Below are 20,928 nucleotides of genomic sequence, written 5' to 3'. Positions count from 1 at the left end.
CATTTGTAGATAAGTTGAAAGGCAGAAAACATCAAATTAGTAAATTTTCAACTACTGATTCAAAGCTACAATAAATGCCCAGCAGCTTCTTTCACAATAAAAACCTTAAGTCAGATGATAAGCTTGTCTTTATATTGTATATTTGACCAACTCTTCACAAAGCTGATAACACACCTGTGTATTCTTCTCAAGCTTGCTGTCGTCATCATCATCATCATTGTTTTATGTCAACCTGATGAGTGTTTCTTTATTGGTAAAAATTAAAAGATCTAGACCTTGGCCCTCATAACATAGTAGGCCATGTCCTTGTCCCTGTCTCATCAAGAGTAAATGTATAACATGATTTTAACAAGCCCTGCTGAGTCAGGAGTTAAAGTTCAATGAAAAGGTGGACAGGCCAATTAGTTTTTTGATGAACATGTATTCCACACACCTATTTATTCCACTGATTTAACCGTTTGACAGATATGACTCTGCAATACTTGGGTAACTAGACATCTTCAATGCATTTATCATACATTAGTAATTAGAAAATAGCAGTGTCAACACTATCAGGTTGTCATTGTCTAGTATGTAGTAAATGTATTACATTTATCATAATAGAAAAAATAAAACTGTAGAAATTTCAAAATGTGTTGGGTCACAATGTGATTTATGCTAATTCCTGCCTTGTAAAAATACATCTATCAACATTTATTAATTCCCCCCAAGTTCAACCCTTAGACCTTTACTATCAGCTTGAACTTGTGGTGCCTATTTTTCTGTCACCAGAAGAATGATGTGCCCACAATATCGGTGTATTTTCAACCAAAGCAATTTATTGCGTATTATATATAACATATTAATAAGAAACAGGTAAAATATACTTTTTCATCACAGGGTCACATTGGATCACAAATAAGTTTGAAGTCATATTAGACACAGATCCCCCTGTCATAATCAGTGATTAAATAAATGGAAAACATGGTTTTCACAGCAGAAATGCTCAGTTATCATAATAGGAAAATCACAGGCGTAGCTGAAAACAATGGTTGAGTTCCATTAACAATGTCACTCAGCAAGCATAAATGACACTAGGACCCTGGAAATGGCTGATATAAGTCGAATACAGCCATTTTAACTATTATCATATACACCTGTGCAGTGGCATAAGTACATTCCCCAAAATGTTGCTGTTCTTTCAAAAAAGTAAACTATAATAAAATTAACAACTAGACAGCATAGATGGCTAATCACAGTCTCTTTCACATGAAAGAGGGATGTTGTCTTTCATTTGAAGTAGAGCAGACCAGTTATTTCCCCTTGCAACACTGTCAGAAGAGAAATCAAATGTTAGGAGGTTCAGCGTATAATAAGTCAGTCTGTGTTTGTACACGTGTGTTTGGTATGTTACCTTTGCGATTTTCTTCCACCGTGAAAATGCAGCAAAAAACGCAGTAAGGCACACCACCACCAACCCTGCTATTATGGGCAACAGTGGGAACTTGATGGTCTTTTCTACAGAAGATGAGAAAAACCTTTTTCATATTTCCTATGACTGATTCATCGTTTACAAATAAACAATCAGATACCAGTCAGGAGTGAGCCTATTCAATGGTGAGATGTGGCTTCAACACAACTGTGCTTATCATATGAACTGACCTACTACTGTGACATGGAAGAGCTTGCTGTGTTTTCCATAGATGGGAGAGTCTGCTGTGCACTGGTACGTGCCCTCATGGAAGCTTTTCTCCACGCTGTTGGCGGTTAGCTGGCTTGTAAAGGCATCAGTGGTCACAGTGAAGCCCCCTGCTGATAGATCCACTGTTTTTCCATTTAGTGTCCACGATATGGATGAGACTGGTGGATTGGCCCAGATATCACACTGCATGACTAGTGTTGCCTCATCTTCTACTGCAACTTCCGCTGACCCAGAGAGCTGTGGGCGATCTGAAGAGAAATATTACAGGAAAATATTAACGTTGCTCAGTTTCTTTTCCCCCTAGATTGATAAATTTCCTTTAAAGAAGAGAATTTAATGCAGCTGCTTCTCAATCTTTAAATGTATGTTATTCCAGTAGCCACTGTTTTCAGCCATGCAGATATTTTGCAATATGGATGCCAATACTTTTACAGGTATTGGACAAATTGATGAGAACAGTTGAAATGTCAAGGATCAGCAAATGTATAACAAACTAATTCAGTGGGGACCATTAATGCTTGTACAATATTTCATGATAATCAGCAGCTGAGACATTTCATTTAAAACCACAGCGTTTCATCAAAATCAACAGAAAGATCAACATTGTCTGTTCTAATGTTCTTTAAAAAGAGAAAATCCTATAAATTGTTTACTGTGACATTTATTTGAAGGGACTCACATGTGACATTCAGGGTAACTGAGGCCTTAACTGTGGCATTTCTGCTCAGATGGCAGGTGAAAGTGGCACCATTATCTTCATAGAGGACTGGTGTAATGCAAACGCTGCTGTTTCCCTTCTTATTGTCTTCCTTCAGTCTGACCACAGCTCCATTCCTCAACCAGACCAGCTCTTCATCAGCCTGACCCTCAAAGTCATCGTCCAGCAGGCAGAGCAGAGACACAGTTTCATCCAGCTCGGTCTGTATGATACCATCAGTGCTGAGTATGGGGTCGGACTGGATCTTGACACCTTAGTAAACAAAAAAAGAAGAAAGTGAATGTTTGATGGGTGTAAGTTTAGACTGCACAAAAGGGGTGAGAAAAATATCTTATTGAAAAAGTTGAACTGAAAGTTTGATTCATTACTCGTTACCTGAATTGCAAATCTAATGCTTACCGAATGTCTGTGTTGCACAGCAAAGGAGCAAATGGAAAAGGGGGGGTGTGAACATTAACTTCATTTTACTGTTCCTTTGATGAACCTGGTAAGGGAAAGGTCATCAGGGAAGACACTCATTCAGAATTTATTTAACTACTCAGTTCATCTAAATTCGACAAAAGCTCATCACATTTAACAAAATGAATTTGAACTAATGTTCTCATCTGTTTTTGTAAATTTCCAGTTACCCTACAGTTAATCAAAGTGTTTTTGTGAGCCAAGCCTTTCTCCTGTGCCCTTCCATTAAGCCTAAATTACTGAACAGGCTTACAGAAAAATAAAACATAAAAGGCTTTGCTTGCTCTGCTGCATATGCAAGGCATAACAGTAAGCAAACCAAGATAATGAAGCAGTTGCTGAAACTGTTTAAAAATTACATGAAGTGGTCAGGTGCTTGCCAAATTTTGTTAATTTGGTAATGTATTGTCATTATGCAACATTTTATTGGAGAAATGCTGTGTGCAAGATAGAACAAAAGGGCACTTACCATGTGATTTTGGTAGAGCAGAGCTGAAATAATTGACATGCTTTTAAATATTAGAGTTGAGCATTTTGATACTATTCAATGTCACAAGATCTTTATGCATTAAAGAAAAGTCATATCCATTGGATTTTTCTGTTCCTGTGTACATAAGATGCTTCAGGATTTACAACATGAACAGAATTTTGTGTCCAAGGAAGGAAAAAAAGGATTGCTACATTATATTCTCAGATTCAAAGAAAAGAAAGAAAGACTAAACAAAAGCTCACTGTTAGACTGTCACTGTCCAAAAGCATTTAAATGCACTCCAATTGTCCTTAAAGCTACAGTTCATACTTTCCTGCACTTATCAATTGAAGTTAACAGCAAAATAATGTCAGTGCAGCTTGCTTGAGAGAACTCAGTTAATATTTCCTCCTTATGATAAGTTATGGCAGCAGCAGCATGTTTCCCAAAGTTCATACATGTAAAATAAACTATACTCATAGCACACACTATGAAATGTACTTAAAATTAAAGTCGAACTTAAAATTTCTACAGTTGTATTCTTCCATCAAACGATGACTAAGGTGCCTACCTGCCAAAAATGATCTTGTGTCTTGTCTGAGTTTTACTTCTGATGACTCCTGTGTGTGAATATGAGGATGTAGAGGGCTGTTTGAATCTTCAGGAGCTCTTATATACTTCACATGGAGTTGAGGACACATGTAAATTTTATCTATGTAAAGTTAATCCTTTAGTGTTTCTAAAAGACTTTCTCATCATTATACTTGCCTGTTCCAGTTACCTCCCTTTCAATCCTCCCACTCAGATTTTTTTTCTTGTTTTTATTGTGCACATATAATGTACAAACGCAAGAAATCATTATATTGGATTGAGTCATTACAATGGCACTAAAACTCCTTGTGTGGGTGTAATTTGTACATTTTATTGGTTCTTTTCATATTTGTTTTTTTAATAATGAAACATTTTTAAACCAATATTGTATTGCTTACAGAATTGGTTATGTATTAGAATTTAATTTGAATTTGAATAGAAATTGAATTCCAAGGACGATTTTTCATATGTTTCTATCATTTGCTTCTCCTTTAATTTTCAAAGTCTGACCTACTCCAGAAACACCTGCTGCACTATATGTGAGGTTTTACTTTGAAAATCTGTGTGTCTGTGTTTCTTTGTGTGACTGTCACCTCAAACGACATGTGCAGTTAAAGTTGTCACTAAACATCATAATATTAAAACAATAAGAGGATTTGAAATAGCAATTACAGTTCAAATTTGCAAAGAGTGCCTGAAGCTTTTACAAGTCCAACATGTATCTGGAGTTTGACATCAATATGAGTCAAATGTTTGTACAGCAGCACAGACCTCAGAGAAACATCTGAAACAGCGGTGTCCGACTGCTGTCCTGGTTACCAGGCAGATGCGGCCTGCTTAGAGTCTCTTAGATTATCCTAAAAGAAACTTCTCAAACTTTGTTATACCAAGACAAGGCAGTAACTCCTATAGGAAATAACTGATTGATGTTTCTGAGAGAGAAGACTGTTGAACTGGGTGGTGTGAAATTTGTTTTGGTAGTGTCAAAAAGGGGGAGCCAGTCATGCATCCTTCAAACTTTATATGCAATTTAAAAAGTACATTTCAATGCCTTATCATCAATGGATTACTTTTTTTTTTTTTTACCATCAATAACCATCAATAATTACCATGAATATTCAGTTTTTGTGGGTTTTCTTATACTTCTCTTTAAAAGAAGTGCATAGGTCAGTCAGACCAAAGATCAAAGATTAGGAGCACACGGGTGTGGAAGAAGAATGTACTTTTTATGTGTTATTGCACAATTGACTAGTTAGTAGCCTAATCCGTACAGTTTACTGGACAGATTAATGCAGGGGTGCATTCTTACCACACACAGACACACACCCTGATCCTTAGTTGTAATGCATAATTTGACAGCAGAGTGTGTGACCTCTCTCCACCAAAGTTTGCTATCTTTTAAATCACTCAGATTTTAGCACAGAAACTGGCTCAAAGGTCAATTGTATGTTTTTTTTTTTTACTACAAATAGACTAAATCAAATCAGCTGTGCACTTCCTGAATCTGTGTGTCTTTTGCAAATCTAGAGGTTAGGCATTTGTGACTTGTGATCAATATTGGTCATATAAACACATGTGACTTTATTTATGTTTCAACTATATAAGATGAGTGACCCCAGGGATAAAGTCAAAGTACACTCAGGGGGAGATAAGAGCAATGACCGATACATGTACACACACGGATGCAAACAGCATGACTGCCTTGTACAGAAGTCTGCAGAGTTCATGCCAATAGAGCTTCTTGTGCACACGATGCAAACAGGCATTCCTAATCAGATTACTACTAAGTCTGGTAGGACCACACACAGTCACAGACACACATAAAACTATGTTAATAAAGCTTTTTCCACAAAATATTTATTCACTCATCATATATAGTGCAAACTCTCTGACACACTCTAACCACTCCCTATCTGTCAATAAAAATTTCGGAGTACTGCTTTTAACCTTATACCAATTTTGTTCTTTTCTGCTATGTATTTACTTTTCCTATCTACTTTCTCTCTCCTGCCATCCAAACCATACAATCTAATCAATAACTGTAAAAAAAGTGCAAAAGGTTGTATTTCTAAACTTAGATAGACTGCCCCCTTAGCCTTGCTCTCTTATTCCCCTCTCCCTCCATCTCCCACCCTCCTGTGTCATGCAGCTTTTCTCCCTTCTCTCTTCTTTTTCTTCGTTTGAATGGAGAAGCTGGTTTTTCCGGAACCTGCACACCCTTTGACGGGTGCAGGGCCCGTTTCTGGGGTTCCTGTTGCCAAGACAGCAGGGGTTGAGGCAGATGAGGCAGCAGGAGTGGTCAGCTCCAAACTGTTTTGTTATGCGTGCATGAGACGTTGGCTGCCACCGGTCTACATAGAAGAACTCTACCATGTTTTGCGGCTCACAGGCCCACTGGTGAGTAGGGGAAAGTTGAAATGTTGGTGGACAAGATGGGGTTGGTGTGTTATTCATAAAGTGGAATATTCAGTTAATTGTATTCCTTTGTAGCAGAGTTTCGGTTAAATGTACATTACTCACAAATTAAAAGAGAATAGTGCAATAAGTTACTGGTTGTGCAACATATTTAAGTGTGCAAAACCTGAAATGGTGTCCACAGTGCATGGCACTACAAACCTGTCTGTGCCTGGTAAGTTCTCAGAACTGCTCTCTAACATAAAACTACTTTGCACATTAAGTTACAATAATTTGCTGAATCAGCTTCACCTGATCAATGATGGGCTGTTTGGAAAGTCAAACATTTTTCTTTGTTTCTACAGCTGCTCTCACGGATACTGAACTTCCTGCTGCCGTTCGTTACCACCATATTCACTGGTCACATTGGCAATACAGAACTGGCTGGCTATGCACTGGCCTCAGCGGTACTATCTTTACTCCTTTATAGCATATAGACTGATTATGCTTTGTTCCCCACGGTTCGTTCTTCTTCCTGTACTACTACTAGTAGAACTACTGCTCTTGCTGCTATAAGTCCAATTATATCCATTGCTCACAATATGAATACAACTAGCATGTTTTTGTGCATGTGTATGATCTGAAGGCAGTGGTGATCCACTATAAGCTGTGGTTTTAGTGTTAATGTATAATGCTTGACTATTGGTTACTAAACTAGCAAAAGCGCTAAGCAACGCTCCGATATTGTATTCCTTTTACAACTTTACAACAAATTTGGCATCTGCCTTCATGTATCCACATGGGGTAAAGACACGAAGCACTAAAATGTTAAAGAGCTCTTGTGCAATTGACTGCACAAACAAGAAAAAAAAAAAATCTAACATGAGATTGTGCAGACTGTCAGAACATGATAAACATGTGAAGCAAAGCATTTCTATGGGGCAGTGTGAGATTAACTAACTTAACATGCAGCTTTCTAAATAAAGCACATAATAAAATGTGCATACTGAGACAACCAGAACATTTTTATAAGTGCTCTTGATTTTGCCAACAATACAGGTGTATAAACTGTGTGACTTTAGGTGTGTAGTGTAACATTACCTCCTTGGTTTCAAGCTACATAGATAAACACAGATGCACTGCTGTTTAAGAAAACACATGCAAATAGATAAAACACAAGAAATTATGGAAACACCTTGATCAATGTGACAGACCAGGAATAAAACAGAAAGAGGTAGTGAGAAAACAAGAAAAAAAAAAACAAAAACAAAAACCTTACCTGCACTTTAATGTGCTGCAAATATAGAAAACTCCAAATCCTTAAATGTGCTACAAAACTGTGCTGTCAAATTGATGTTTTGTTCATTTGTATGATTTTTCTTGAGCTGCAGTATGTTGGGCTCTCAGGGTCACCATACATCTGTATTTGTGACCAGAAACCTCATTTCTGAATATATTTTATGGCCATAGGCCACTGACTGTTTTGGTACCTACATAAGTGTCAGGTTTATGGCACCCAACAATTGGTTTGCTTGACCTCCCAAAGGTGGTGAGGAGGTGGTATCAGAGGGTGTCAGTACATGCCTTATATTAGTCCTTGGCTATCTTTATGGCAAACAAATGTTCTGAAGGTTTAAGGGGAAAAGCATTATGCATAAATACAGGTCTGTTGTCAGTCACCTGGCTGTATGAGTCCTAGGCAAGGCAAGGCAAGGCAAATTTATTTGTATAGCACCATTCATACACTACTGTTAGGTATATTCTTTGACAAATAGACTCAGAAGACGAACTTCAGTAAGATTATATAGAAGTTTTACTTGCAAGGAGTAACAGTCACACAGCACCTTGATACAGCATGAGGATCACTGGCTCTTAGCTGGGCAGCACATCATTTTAATACTATGATACAAACAGTCATGTGATAAAAGAAGAAAGAGGAGGCAGTTTCCCATGAAACTGCAGAAACATCTTGGTTTCGATAGTCTTATCAGAAAGTGAAGGTCAGAACAGACTGACCTTAGGAAGAGACAAGAGGTAACAGACCCTACTCAACAGTGCTTTTGACTTACATTAAAATAAAGTGGATTAACAAACCTGAGGGTAACATTTTAATTTCTCTAACAACTACGCAATTCAAAGTGCTTTACAAGGCATATAATTACATTAAAAGCATTGAAAAGAGCATCTAAAAATAAAGACATTTAACATAAAATAAATTTAAATCAAATAAAGTAAATTAAAATAAGACATAAAAGCACATTAAGAAAACAAGGATGAACAATTATTTGAAGGCAGCAGTAAACAACAGTGTTTTCAGTCCTGATTTGAATGAGCTGACAGTTTGAGCAGACCTCAGGTGTTCAGGAAGTTTGTTCCACAAATGAGGAGCATAGTAACTTAATGCTGCTTCACTTTGTTTGGTTTTGGTTCTGGGAACACACAGTAGACCTGTCCCAGATGATCTGAGGGGTCTGGAAACCTCATAGGGAACTAATACATCTTGAATATATTTTGGTCCACAACCATTTAGTGCTTTATAAACTAGCAATAAGATTTTAAAATCTATCCTTTGACTAATGGGAAGCCAGTGTAGTGATCTAAGAACTGGTGTGATATGGTCCAGTTTCTTGGTGTTTGTAAGGACTCTGGCAGCAGCATTCTGGATTAGCTGCAGCTGCCTGATTGACATTGACTTTTTGCTAAGACCTGTAAATAAGCCATTACAATAATCTAACCCACTGAAGATAAATGCATGAACAAGTTTTTCTGCATCTTGTTTAGACAGAAAACCTTGTATTCTAGCAATGTTTTTAGGTGGTAATAGGAAGATTTAGTGATGGATTTTATGTGGTTGTTAAAATTCAGCTCTGAGTCAATGATTACACCAATGTTTCTGGCTGGATTTGTAGCTTTCAATGACATGGAGTCAAGGTGAGCAATGATCTTTGACCTTTCATTTTTGGGGCCAAAAACAATCACTTCTGTCTTGTCTATATTGAGCTGGAGAAAATTCTGGCACATCCATTCTTTGACTTGATTAATACACTCACATAATGAAATTAGAGGACTATAATCATGAGATGATACTGATATATAAAGTTGGGTGTCATCTGCATAGGTATGGTAATCAATGTTGTAGTATTCCATAATCTGAGCAAGGGGCTTTATTGGTCCTCTCTTATATTGAATAAGAGATGACCAAGAATAGACCCTTGAGGAACCCCACATTTCATTTTTGTTCGCTCAGACTAATAATTACCAAGTGAGACAAAATAGTCTCTATCTTGTAAGTAAGATTTTAGCCAATTTAACACTGTGCCAGTAACTCCCACCCACGTTTCTAGTCTATCAAGCAGCACATCATGATCAACTGTGTCAAATGCAGCACTGAGATCCAGTAGTACTAAAACAGAGGTTTTGGACTCATCATTATTCAAATGTAAATCATTTAAAATTTTAAAAAGTGCAGTCTCAGTGCTGTGGTGTACGCGAAATCCAGACTGAAGTGCGTTAAAAAGATTGTTTTGCACCATAAATCTGTGAATTTGTAGAAAAACTACTTTTTCAATTATTTTTCCCAAAAATGGAAGATTTGATATTGGCCTGTAGTTACTTACTGCTGAAGCATCTAGATTAGGCTTTTTAAGAAGCGGTTTTATAACAGCAGTTTTTAAGGCCTGGGGAAACTGCCCTGACTGAACAGAACTATTGACAATCTGCAATACATCTGTAGCTAAGCTGTTAAAAACATTTAAAAAAAAATTTGTTGGTAAAATATCAAGGCAGCATGATGTAGATTTTAATCGTAGAAGTGTTTCTGCCAGAGCTCTGTGATCAAGGAGATCAAAATGTTCTAGATTCACTGGAGAACAAGGAGGAACAAGTGATATTGTCATGTTCCTTGGACTGCAGCTAGATATAGTTTGTCTTATCTTTGATATTTTGTCTGTGAAAAAAGCTGCAAAATCATTGCATGACTTTTTGGACAGCAGTTCAGAAGGAACAGAGGGTGCTGGGTTTGTGAATCTGTCTACAACAGAAAACAATGTGCATTACTGCTGTTTCTATTGATAACCTATGAGAAAAATGATTGCCTTGCATTTTTTAATTTTTGGTTATAGTTGTGAAGACTCTCTTGTACAAGTCGAAATGAACCTGGAGTTTTGTTTTTCGCCACTTGCGTTCTGCCTGTCTGCATATTCTTTTCTGAATTTTAACCACTGTGGCATTTCTCCAAGGTGACTTTTTTCTTGCTGACAATACCTTGGTCTTAATTGGGGCATTGGAATCAATAACAGTCATAACTTTGGAGCTGAAACTGCCTACAAGATCATCAACAGGGGCTGATGGCATGGTTGGTGATGGTGCAAAAGCCTGAATGAATAATGCACAGCTCTTCTCGTTAATTTTCCGCTTTTTGACTACCTCTGTTTCACCTGTGTTCAAAACAGCAGGGGTGGTTGTTTTTAAAAAAAAATACAGCAATGATCAGAAAGAGCAACATCGATCACCACCACCTCAGAAATATTAAGACCTTTAGAGATTATTAGATCCTGTGTGTGTCCCTTGATATGTGTTGGATCTGTTACATGCTGAGAAAGCCCAAAGTTGTCCAGGATGTTCAAGAGTTCTTTTGCACTTGCATCATTGAGATTATCAACATGAATGTTAAAGTCACCCACTAAAACAATGCAATCAATATCAATGCATGCAATAGATAGTAATTTAACAAACTTGTCAAAAAATGTGCATTGTACTTTGGGGGTCTATAAATAGTTACAAATGTTGCTCGACAGGAGGATTTGGTATGAATAGCAACATATTCAAAGGAGTCAAACTTTCCATATGATATGTTTTTGCATTTGAGGCTATCATTAAATAAAATGGCAACTCCACCTCCTTTCTTATGTATTCTTGTTTCACTCATGAAACTGAAATTTGGAGGGGTTGATTCAATAAGAACTGCAGCATTATTATCTTGTCCTAACCATGTTTCAGTTAAAAACATAAAATCAAGCTTGTACTTAATAATAAAATCATTGATTAAAAATGATTTGCCTACCAAAGACCTGACATTTAAAAGAGCTAAATTTAGTGTGTTAAAAACATTGTTTTCCCCATGTTCTGGGACATACTGTGGTTGGCAAGGGATACATAAATTTGCAGAATGCGTTGGGTAAATCTTATTTCTCTGTAGATTTACCAAACTTTTTCTGTTACCTATCAAAACTGGGATTGAAACAGCTATTTGCATACTGGGACCTGGAGAGAGCCATGACTAACAGTATTGCAGCCTGGACCCAGCACATATCAGTTAGAGCTTACTGTGCTGTGGAGACAAAGAATGATTTCGGTGACGTTGTGGAGGAGGAGGTGGTGGATGCTGCAGTTGTGATGATTGCATCAGAGCTTGCTGAGGAATTGGTGGGGCATGCCGCTTTGAGGGGCTTCTGGGGGTGAAAATGACACTGGGGGAGGAGGTCAGTTTGGGCCCAGTAGTGATGTGCTTCATCAGGTTGGCGAGGTTCTTGGTGATAGGGAATAGGATGCCCCGGGAAGATAGTGAAGTAGGTAGGGTTTGCGGAGTTGTGGGAAGTGAATCCTCACAGACAGTATCTGCTAGTGGAGGGGGTGTGGCCTCCTCATCTTTGCTCTGACTTCTCTCCATGTTAGAGCAGTCGGGGGAGAGTGTTGGCTCTGGATGTTTTGATGTTTCTTCGTTTTGTTTAGATTCCCCTCGTAGCTTGTCCTTGGCAGAGGGAAGATTGTGGTGCAGGAAGAAAAATAGTTTGGAGGTGAAAGCTTTTACTCCTAATTTATTAGATGAATTCTGCAGGCTAAGACCAAGGATAAGTATCATATCTCAATTTTTCATGGGTGTACAGTCTTGATTGTGGAGCGACTACAGAAACAGCCTGTTTTTGTAGCACTGCTAAATGTCCTGCTGCAGGTTCTCCATAAGCACTTGTGAGGTCATAAAGGTCTAGATTGGGTGGATACAGAGACACAAGTAGGAATAAGTGAGTCAAAATGCCCTGTGCACTCAGTCCATTTACTGTAGTTGCTGTCAGTTTGTGTTGAGTCACCAAAATACCAAATATAGTTACAGCCAAAAACAAAACCTCTTTACAAACAATCCATTGCTGGAAAAAAGCTCTTACATTTGCATCATAACATATTATAATCAAACTCTTACTTTCAGCTTTTACTCACTAATATAAATTTTTTATTTTTTTGTACTTGACTTTCTAACACTTAGACCATTAACGTGACCACGACTGCAACAGGCTATGGCCTTGCTGTGGCTTGTGACACACTCATTTCTCAGGTGAGCAAACCATATTTATCTGTGCCTTCTATTATTGTATGTCATCCAAAGAAAATTGAACCTATGTATTCAGGTTCAGATTTTCAGTTTATTTGTATTTTGCAGACATTTGGCGGTAAGAACTTGAAACGTGTCGGAGTAATTCTACAAAGGAGTTCACTGATCATGTTGCTGTTTTGCCTGCCCTGCTGGAGTCTGCTTATGAATTCTCACAATCTACTGCTCATCATGCACCAAGAGGATGAGGTGGCCAGGTAAATTCAAAGCTACACCATTATAATTAGATTTCTGTAGGTTATTTGAGGAACTCCAGCAAAGAAAGCAGAAAAAAAAGGTGAACAGAAACATATTTTTCCTATGCAAAAGTAACTTGAAGGTGTGAGGAGAAAGAAAATTATTTTCATTGAATGTTTGCTCTGATAAATTAATATTACTCCATTTTTCTTCCCTCCAGAATTGCCCAGCTCTATGTGATGGCATTTCTACCAGCTGTTCCAGTGAGTACACGGAACTGTAACACTCCCCAGAGTCTGAAAACATATAGTGTTCTCCTGGGGGGCAGAAATGTTTTACTGCCTTGTTCATTACATGTTGTATAAATGAATATTCTCCAGTTACATAAGCTAGAGAATCAATGCATTATGACATGCTGTGAGCTCTGTATTAAACTAGAAAATGTAATGAAGATGATTGAATGAACTTTAGTGTGAAAAGCAAGAATTGCACCACTTTGACAGAGGTAATTAGAAAATTGTGTGTATGTTCTGGTAATTTTCAGTGAAATACTAAAAGATGTTGTATATCTTGTCTCTGTATTTACATCTCCATGTGTCTACATGCACAGTAGAACCTAGTCAGTGTGAAATAAAGTTTAGCTGCATTTACAGTGACCCAAATTCAATACAGTTCACTTTTCAGAAGCTCTGTATGAAGCAAAAGCACAAACTTTAAGCTAAAATGCCTCATTTTCATTAAATGTGTGCCTGAATTCATATTCACATTTACTCTGTCTATCCCTACAGGCCATGTTCCTGCACCTACTGCAAGTTGCTTACCTACAAAACCAGGTGAGTTCATGAGAAACAACAGGTGTGTTCTGCTAAGGAAAAAGTGAGAAATAAGGCACTTCAATGGTAAAAAAGCTGAATAATATAACCTGATGTCATGATGGCTGGGTCAGCAGTTACCATTAGTCACAAATTAATTTCATTTAAATGACCTAAAGTACATTAGCACAAAATTATGTACAGACGTTCACATCCTGATAGTTTTCATGATCCCCTGACTTCAGCACTAAGGCCCCCGTGAGATTCACAGTAGTGGTTTTGAGTGAAATGTCTCAACAACTTTTTGGATGGATTGCTGTGAAATTTGATCAGATATTCCTGTCCTCCTCAGGATGAAAATAACATCTCTAGCACCATCATTGGCTCAAAATTTGCCTCTGTCAGTGTCCTGTGGGAATTGCAACAGTTTGGATTATGACCTGATACCTGCAGACGTAGCGCCTTTCCCTTTAGCTTCAGTTGTACTTTTTAGTAAATGTTAATTGTTTCCTGAACTTGCTTTGGGGTAAAAAATGTCTACAACCTAAAAATATGCGGCTTGAATACAAAGTTGATTATGGATTCCATGTCTTTTTTTGCCTGTCAGGGGATTATTCTGCCTCAGATGTACACAGCAGCAGCAGCAAACATTTTAAATCTGGGGTTCAACTATGTCTTAATCTTCAGCCTCAAACTGGGCGTCATGTAAGTTTGTTATACTATTTGTCCGGACCTTTTCATATTGTGTTGTCCTTGATACGGTATCAGGTTTCAAGTGCAATGACCAACAAATGACCAGAGGGTTGCTGTTGTCCAAAGGGAAAAGGCTGGGACTGATGAATAACAAGCAATTTGATTAAAAAAAAAACAACAGGAGGTCAGAAAACTCTATGAATTTAAACCTGAGTAATATATATATATATATATATATATATATATATATATATATATATTTTTTTTTGTTAAAAGAGTTTGCATACTGTTAGGTATATTCTTTGACAAATAGACTAAGAGGACGAACTTCGGTAAGATTATATAGAAGCTTTACTTGCAAGGAGTAACAGTCACACAGCACCTTGGTACAGCATGAGGATCACTGGCTCTTAGCTGGGCAGCACATCATTTTAATACTATGATACAAACAGGCATGTGATAAAAGAAGAAAGAGGAGGCAGTTTCCCATGAAACTGCAGAAACATCTGGGTTTCAATACTAAGTGTCTTATCAGAAAGTGAAGGTCAGAACAGACTGACCTTAGGAAGAGACAAGAGGTAACAGACCTTACTCAACAGTGCTTTTGACTTACATTAAAGTAAAGTGGATTAACAAACCTGAGGGTAACATTTTAATTTCTCTAACACATACGCTGATGTTTATTATGTTTACATGTATTTAATGAGGGGGGCAGAGTAAGGCAGAAAAATGAGAGAAAACTGGCTGGAGATGATCGAGTTCCAGCTGGACAAACATTTGATTCAACAGGCAGTTGACCTAACCAATCAGGTCTCTGTTGACAGGTCAGAGCTGTGTCAAGCATGGACCCCTGCTTATTTACAAAATTTATCCTCAAACTCTAAGACATCAAGTGTGCTCAGTGTGCAGTCCTGTCTTTTCTTAGAGGGATGGAGTCTCAGTTAGTGCACGGCTGTCATCAGACACTTCTCCAATATGTTGTGTGTTTGCAGTGGCTCAGCAATCGCTAACAGCCTCTCCCAGGTCTCTATATGTTTGCTGTTATTTGGCTACATCCGATGGAAGAAGCTCCATCAGCAGACATGGGGAGGTGAGCTATGTTGTACACAAACAGTTGTGAATGATCAGAAACAAATGTGACCACATTACCATTACTGCTTCTCTTCTTGGCCAAAATAATCACACATGGAAGACATTTCCGTTCAAAATCTGCCTCCGATAACCTGTCGTCCTCAGGCCATATTGAATATGTTTTTTGTGAAACTTTATGCAGGCTGGTCCACTGACTGTTTGCAGGAATGGGGCTCCTACATGAAGCTGGCTATTCCCAGTGTCTTCATGGTCTGCTTTGAATGGTGGATCTGGGAGGTTGGAGGTTTCCTTGCTGGTCAGTGCTGAAGTGTAATTTTGGTATAGTATTTTATTCTATCCCTTAAATGTCCCACTAGAAGAAATGGCTTCGAAAAAAAAAAAAAAGTCTGCCAAACAACATTGTCATGTGCTGTCTGCACTGCTTGCACATGTGCACTTTTATGCAGCTTTGGGCTCTCGGATATGCATGGTCTGGTGTAGTTTTATACAGCCCGGTGGTTCCAGGAGGGACGTTGTTTTGCTTCATTATTCACTGTATTCAGTGAACACAGTTTAAACGACAATAAAAGCCATTTGATTTGCTTATCAACTAATATTACAATGACATTTCTTTTTTAGTCTAAATTAAAATTTTAAGCTGCAACACTAGGCGTTCTCTATTTCCAGCAACTGTGGCACCTTCAGTTCAACTTCATTAAAAATCTAATCTAAAAATCAAGCAAACATATATGCGCCAAGTAAAAATAAAAAATCAGCATGCTGGGGGCACTTTCCTGACTGCGTTTGGTCAGACACTGCACTGGGTTTCTGCTGTAGCTTTTAGGCATGGGTGGGAAAGTCTTTGTACGTTTCTGTATCTGATCTTTATTATATCAGGTATACTTGGTGAGGAAGATCTTGGTGCCCAGCACGTGTTGGTGGAAATCGGAACCATAACATACATGGTAGATCTCCCATTCACTCACATACGTATTATTGCTGAACAAAAACTCAGCCTCATGGGAAATGTGCTCATTCACTTTAGATGATCGATACCCCCGTTATGTCTGTTCTGAATGTTTGCAGGTCCAGGAGGGGATTAGTTTAGAATGAAGACTGGAAGCAAAAGGCTCTCCCCATATTTAAAAAAACGACCTATTCATGTCTGTACAGTTCATTAATCAACACATTGCATCTTGTTTGTTTAAAACAGGCAGACCAACAGATTCATAAAATTACAGCTTACTGTTCAATGTAATATTTTAATGACTAGTGACATGATATAGCGATCTTGTCTCAATGACTGCCAGATACACTGCAGAAGAGTGCTGTGTCAATTTAATATTGGTCAGGATTAAGAAGTTGTTGTAACACATAACTCCCCTGACATTCATACATTTTAAGCTTTTTTGCTTTTATAAGAATGTGACAAATGAAATAATAAAATGATGTGAGCGTTAGAGATGCTAGGAGACAGAAAACATTGCTTAGGCTAAACAAAGTAAACTGCCTCCTGGCTCCTGCTTCATATCACAGACATGACAGTGATAATGATCTTCACATGTAACTGATAAAGAAGGTGAATAAGTGCATTTCCCTTTTCACTTAACACTGTAATTCAACTGCTTATAACAGACACCAAAGTAATATGAGGCCCTTGCAGTTCCCTCTAGGCATCCAAGCAGCTGCCTGTGTGCGTGTTGGGAATGCCCTGGGGGCCGGAAACACCAGCAGAGCCATAGTCACCAGCAAAGTAGCCCTGGTTCTCTCAGGTATGAAAACACATGTGCACTTGTAAACATAAACACACACATTTGATATAATCTTGATCATGGCCACTGAGAAAACTTATTTTAGATTTGTCAGCAGGTGTATTATTTTTCTAATAATACAGTATAATCAGACATCTCTAACACAGTTGTAATCAATTAATCCCATGGTCAGTCCAGATCATTTCAAATGTGTTTGAAAGTTGTGTGATTCTGGATGAAAAGCATGCTTTGCAATCATGCAATCAAACTTCTTCACTATAGGGGTGCTTGCTGTGTTCCAGGGTATTGTCATTGCAAGCTGCAAGTCTGTGGTTGGCTACATATTTACCTCTGATGAGTGAGTCTCACAACATATTTTCCTCTGCACATTTATTCCTCTACAATGGAAAAGCAGCTCTGCTTCTAAAGATTTTCTTCTGTTCTCTGCAGCAACATTGTGAAGATCGTCTCAGAGAACCTCCCAGTCTACTTTTTTCTGCAATTCTTTGACGCAATTCTGGTATGTTATTATGGACCAAAACAAACATTCTTGTCCAGCTTTACACTAAGCTCTTGGGTTGAATAATACACAGAGCAGTTTACCTGTTTTGTTGAATCTGTGTCTGTTTTGTTTTAATCTGTTTTCAGTGTGTATGTTCAGGAATACTTGTAGGATCTGGGATGCAGAAAATTGCAGCATTTTCCAACCTGGTGAATTACTACTGCATCGGTTTGCCAGTGGGAATAGCTCTGATGTTCGCTGCCCAGCTCAGAATATTAGGTAATACTTTTCATTTTTTTCCATTAAAATGAAAGAAATACAATGAACCTGTTACCTTATTTAGTCGCTTCTCTGTCAACCTGGAAGTAATCGTGCCGAGGAGGCTGTCTGGAGGAGAAAACACAAGTGCATCCTTTTCACAAATTAAAAAGTATGAAAATCTATGCAACAGAGCCAGAGATGATAATTTTTTTCACACATTAGTCTTCTAATTAGTCTGGTACATACATTACCCACAATGCAACCATTTGGTTGGGCGATCTGAACATTTCACACCAACATGATAAATTCAGCAGCTGATTAGTCGCTTACTTCCATTTACTTTGATTTGTTCGTATATATTTATTATTTTGTCCAATGATCAGCACCTTTGACTTATGCCAGCAGTGGTAGTTAAAAATGATGTTTATATTTAGATCCAGATTCATTAGTTAAGCCCCAGTCCCACTGGATCCTGCTGCACCCGCCACTCCTTAATTTCCCTCCCTGCTGGTTGCCATTTACCCCCTGCCAGAGTGGAGCTCTTTGCTGTCCACTCAAAGTGTGCATGTATTGATAAATGTACACACACACACACACACACACACACACACACACACACACACACACAATGTCCGTCAAAGCTCTGACCTTGTGAGATGTGTATAGTGTTTGCATCTATATTTTCTGAAGAACATGGTGACAAGGAAGCTTTTTGGAAATTTTGCATCTCTAGGGATGATAATTGTATTTGGTTGTTACATGACTTTGGTCCAGACATACCAAGAAGTACTGAAAGGATTATCATGCAATTTGGCACGCACCTTCACGTTTCACTCAGGCTGAGGACACTATTGTAAGGACAGAATTTCAATTTGTCCAACACTGATTTATGACTAAATAACCATGAAACCAGTGGAATTTCCATCAGCCTCAACTTCATTTTGTGTTTAATGCTGATTAACTACCATGTTAACATGCTAAACTAAGATGATGAACATAAACATTGATTGCTAAACATCAGCATGTTAGCATTAAGTAATTTGTTTTTCATGTTAGCAACAGTATATATAATTGGAATATAATTTTCTTACATATACACTATGTGTGTTTCTATTTGTGTCTCTCCTGTTAGGCTTGTGGCTTGGTATCCTAATATGTGTTTTCCTTGAGGTGGGCTTCTTCCTCATCCTAATCTACAAACTCAACTGGAAGAAAGTTACAATCAAGGTAGGAGGCTATTTATTTTCTTTAAAACCGTATATCATATTTCGACCTTTCCAAAAATGAAGGCAGGCAACTGGGATTATTTAATGAAACTTCCTATTAGGGAAATTTTCAGTTGTAATTAAGCTCCATCAGGAGGCGGTCGCATCAGTAAATTCTGGCATCCCTACAGCACTTTCTCCATACCAGTTAGATTTTGGCAGCATTTCATGAATCTCACTCTGTACTTTTTAGGCTCAGCAGCGGGCTGCTGGAAAGAAAATGGTGATGATACCAAAACGTCCTGCTGGCACAGTGGTAAACGAAGCCATGGTACCTGACATCTCCGACTGCGCTAACGCAGTAAGTGGATGTGTATATCATGGGTATTTGACGCATGGCGTTCTCACCTCATTGGTGGCACATTATACTTGAGCTACTCACACTGATTATCTCTGCTCACTGAAGGCTGAGATGGACAGTGAAGAAGTCCCTAAAGCAGATGGCTACAGTCCAGCCAACACCCAGGATCAGGAGCTGACAGCGAGTCATGAGGCCGAAGGCAACGACACAAATGCAGAGGGGAGTGTGGGGGACGCTGAGCAGAGCAACGATACTTCAAACACCAAACCTCAAAGGCTGCTTTCTGTCACCCAGCTGATCCTGCGTCGGGGACTCACCATGTTGGTTTTAGTTCTTATTTTGGCCCTAGGTGTTGGTTTCCACATTGCTTTCCCTCCACCTGAGCCCTCTGCTCAAAGCCGAGCTAACTTTACTCTGACCTGGGCCAATGACTCTACTCCTATACCACTGACTCCACTAGACTTCACCCCAAACCTGTGAACTATTTTTGAGCAGTGAATGTTTACACTTAGCGGATGAACACAGTACACATAAATGGACAATATAATTCTAGTTGCACATGTTCCCTGGGGTTTTATTCTGAAAAACTACAACTTGACATGGGCTATTGGCTGTATTCTGTGTAGAGAAAAATACATCCCAGTGATGCACTGCTGAGCAAATCCACAGAAAGCTGGAAGCAATATCAAAAGAGACTGAGACTGACAGGATGAATAAAGGTCTTCTTACATAGATCATGTTTTAACTGGCTCAGCTTGAAATGATCAACAAATCCCTCCTAAAGACACATGAGCATCAAAGAACAGATGTTTTTACACTGATAGCTATTGATTTTTGAACCTTTTCTTGTCTTGCTCACAGATCCTAAATAATTTTTCTCATGTTTAGACATTAAGTATAAGATTGGCTGTAGATAGTTGATGTAACATTTACATGTAAATATGTAATACACAATATAACTATATAGGCTGGCTATACATTTTTGCATTACCTTACTTTATTATTGTCACAATATCCTGATATCTCCAGGTGAAAGGTGATTAATAGATGAAATGCTAGTTATTTTTTACTGTATATCAATGGCCAATATATATAATGTAATGTGATAGCACCCTATTCCATAAAAATACAGCTGTATAGGAATAAAACTAACTCTAGGGAAGACCAAGGTTATGGACTCATATTGTGCAAAAAAATAAAAAATAAAAATGCATGAACAGAATTACCAAAGTACCAAACCTATATTTCATCATACTCCTCTAAAAGGGAGACTTGAAAAAGAGAGTTTTCATTTCAATGAGGTTTTCCTGCTTAAATAACGGTTAAAAAACATCAGTCACATCAGTCAAGCAAAGCTGCAGGGTGAGGGGGCAATGGCCACTGAGTCCACAGAGCTGC

General features: G+C 38.2%; 2 protein-coding genes across 2 annotated transcripts; one reads left to right on the top strand and one right to left on the bottom strand.

The window, feature by feature from the left end:
* Positions 1-798: 798 nt before the first annotated feature.
* On the bottom strand, positions 799-4,538 carry tmigd1 (transmembrane and immunoglobulin domain containing 1). The gene is made up of 7 exons (XM_026328619.2): positions 3,899-4,538; positions 3,328-3,350; positions 2,799-2,883; positions 2,361-2,651; positions 1,642-1,929; positions 1,394-1,497; positions 799-1,310 (listed from the first exon to the last, which is right to left on the bottom strand). The coding sequence occupies exons 1-7, from the start codon at positions 4,026-4,028 to the stop codon at positions 1,293-1,295; spliced, it is 939 nt and encodes a 312-aa protein (XP_026184404.1). The 5' UTR covers positions 4,029-4,538; the 3' UTR covers positions 799-1,292.
* Positions 4,539-6,102: 1,564 nt separating this feature from the next.
* slc47a1 (solute carrier family 47 member 1) lies at positions 6,103-20,716 on the top strand. Its single transcript, XM_026328279.1, has 17 exons — positions 6,103-6,315; positions 6,678-6,779; positions 12,572-12,640; positions 12,746-12,894; positions 13,095-13,137; positions 13,663-13,707; positions 14,294-14,391; positions 15,372-15,469; positions 15,653-15,766; positions 16,348-16,415; positions 17,114-17,222; positions 17,484-17,559; positions 17,652-17,721; positions 17,850-17,982; positions 19,097-19,191; positions 19,423-19,530; positions 19,636-20,716. The coding sequence occupies exons 1-17, from the start codon at positions 6,103-6,105 to the stop codon at positions 20,008-20,010; spliced, it is 1,965 nt and encodes a 654-aa protein (XP_026184064.1). The 3' UTR covers positions 20,011-20,716.
* Positions 20,717-20,928: the final 212 nt, after the last annotated feature.

This window comes from Mastacembelus armatus, chromosome 14, assembly GCF_900324485.2.
Source record: "Mastacembelus armatus chromosome 14, fMasArm1.2, whole genome shotgun sequence".
NCBI lineage: Eukaryota > Metazoa > Chordata > Actinopteri > Synbranchiformes > Mastacembelidae > Mastacembelus > Mastacembelus armatus.
The sequence above is the reverse complement of the archived record's forward strand: the minus strand, read 5'-3'. Positions and strand labels throughout refer to the sequence as shown.

What these genes read in the sequence shown, in the direction of transcription:
- tmigd1 (XM_026328619.2), bottom strand. Translation starts at nt 4,028, where the DNA reads ATGTGTCCTCAACTCCATGTGAAGTATATAAGAGCTCCTGAAGATTCA. An exon ending in AGTTACCCTGAATGTCACAT is followed by an intron (nt 1,930 to 2,360) that starts GTGAGTCCCTTC and finishes ATTTCTCTTCAG; the next exon opens with ATCGCCCACAGCTCTCTGGG. An exon ending in CTTCCATGTCACAGTAGTAG is followed by an intron (nt 1,498 to 1,641) that starts GTCAGTTCATAT and finishes CATCTTCTGTAG; the next exon opens with AAAAGACCATCAAGTTCCCA.
- slc47a1 (XM_026328279.1), top strand. Translation starts at nt 6,103, where the DNA reads ATGGAGAAGCTGGTTTTTCCGGAACCTGCACACCCTTTGACGGGTGCA. An exon ending in TTGCTTACCTACAAAACCAG is followed by an intron (nt 13,708 to 14,293) that starts GTGAGTTCATGA and finishes TTTGCCTGTCAG; the next exon opens with GGGATTATTCTGCCTCAGAT. An exon ending in TCGGAACCATAACATACATG is followed by an intron (nt 16,416 to 17,113) that starts GTAGATCTCCCA and finishes AGGCCCTTGCAG; the next exon opens with TTCCCTCTAGGCATCCAAGC.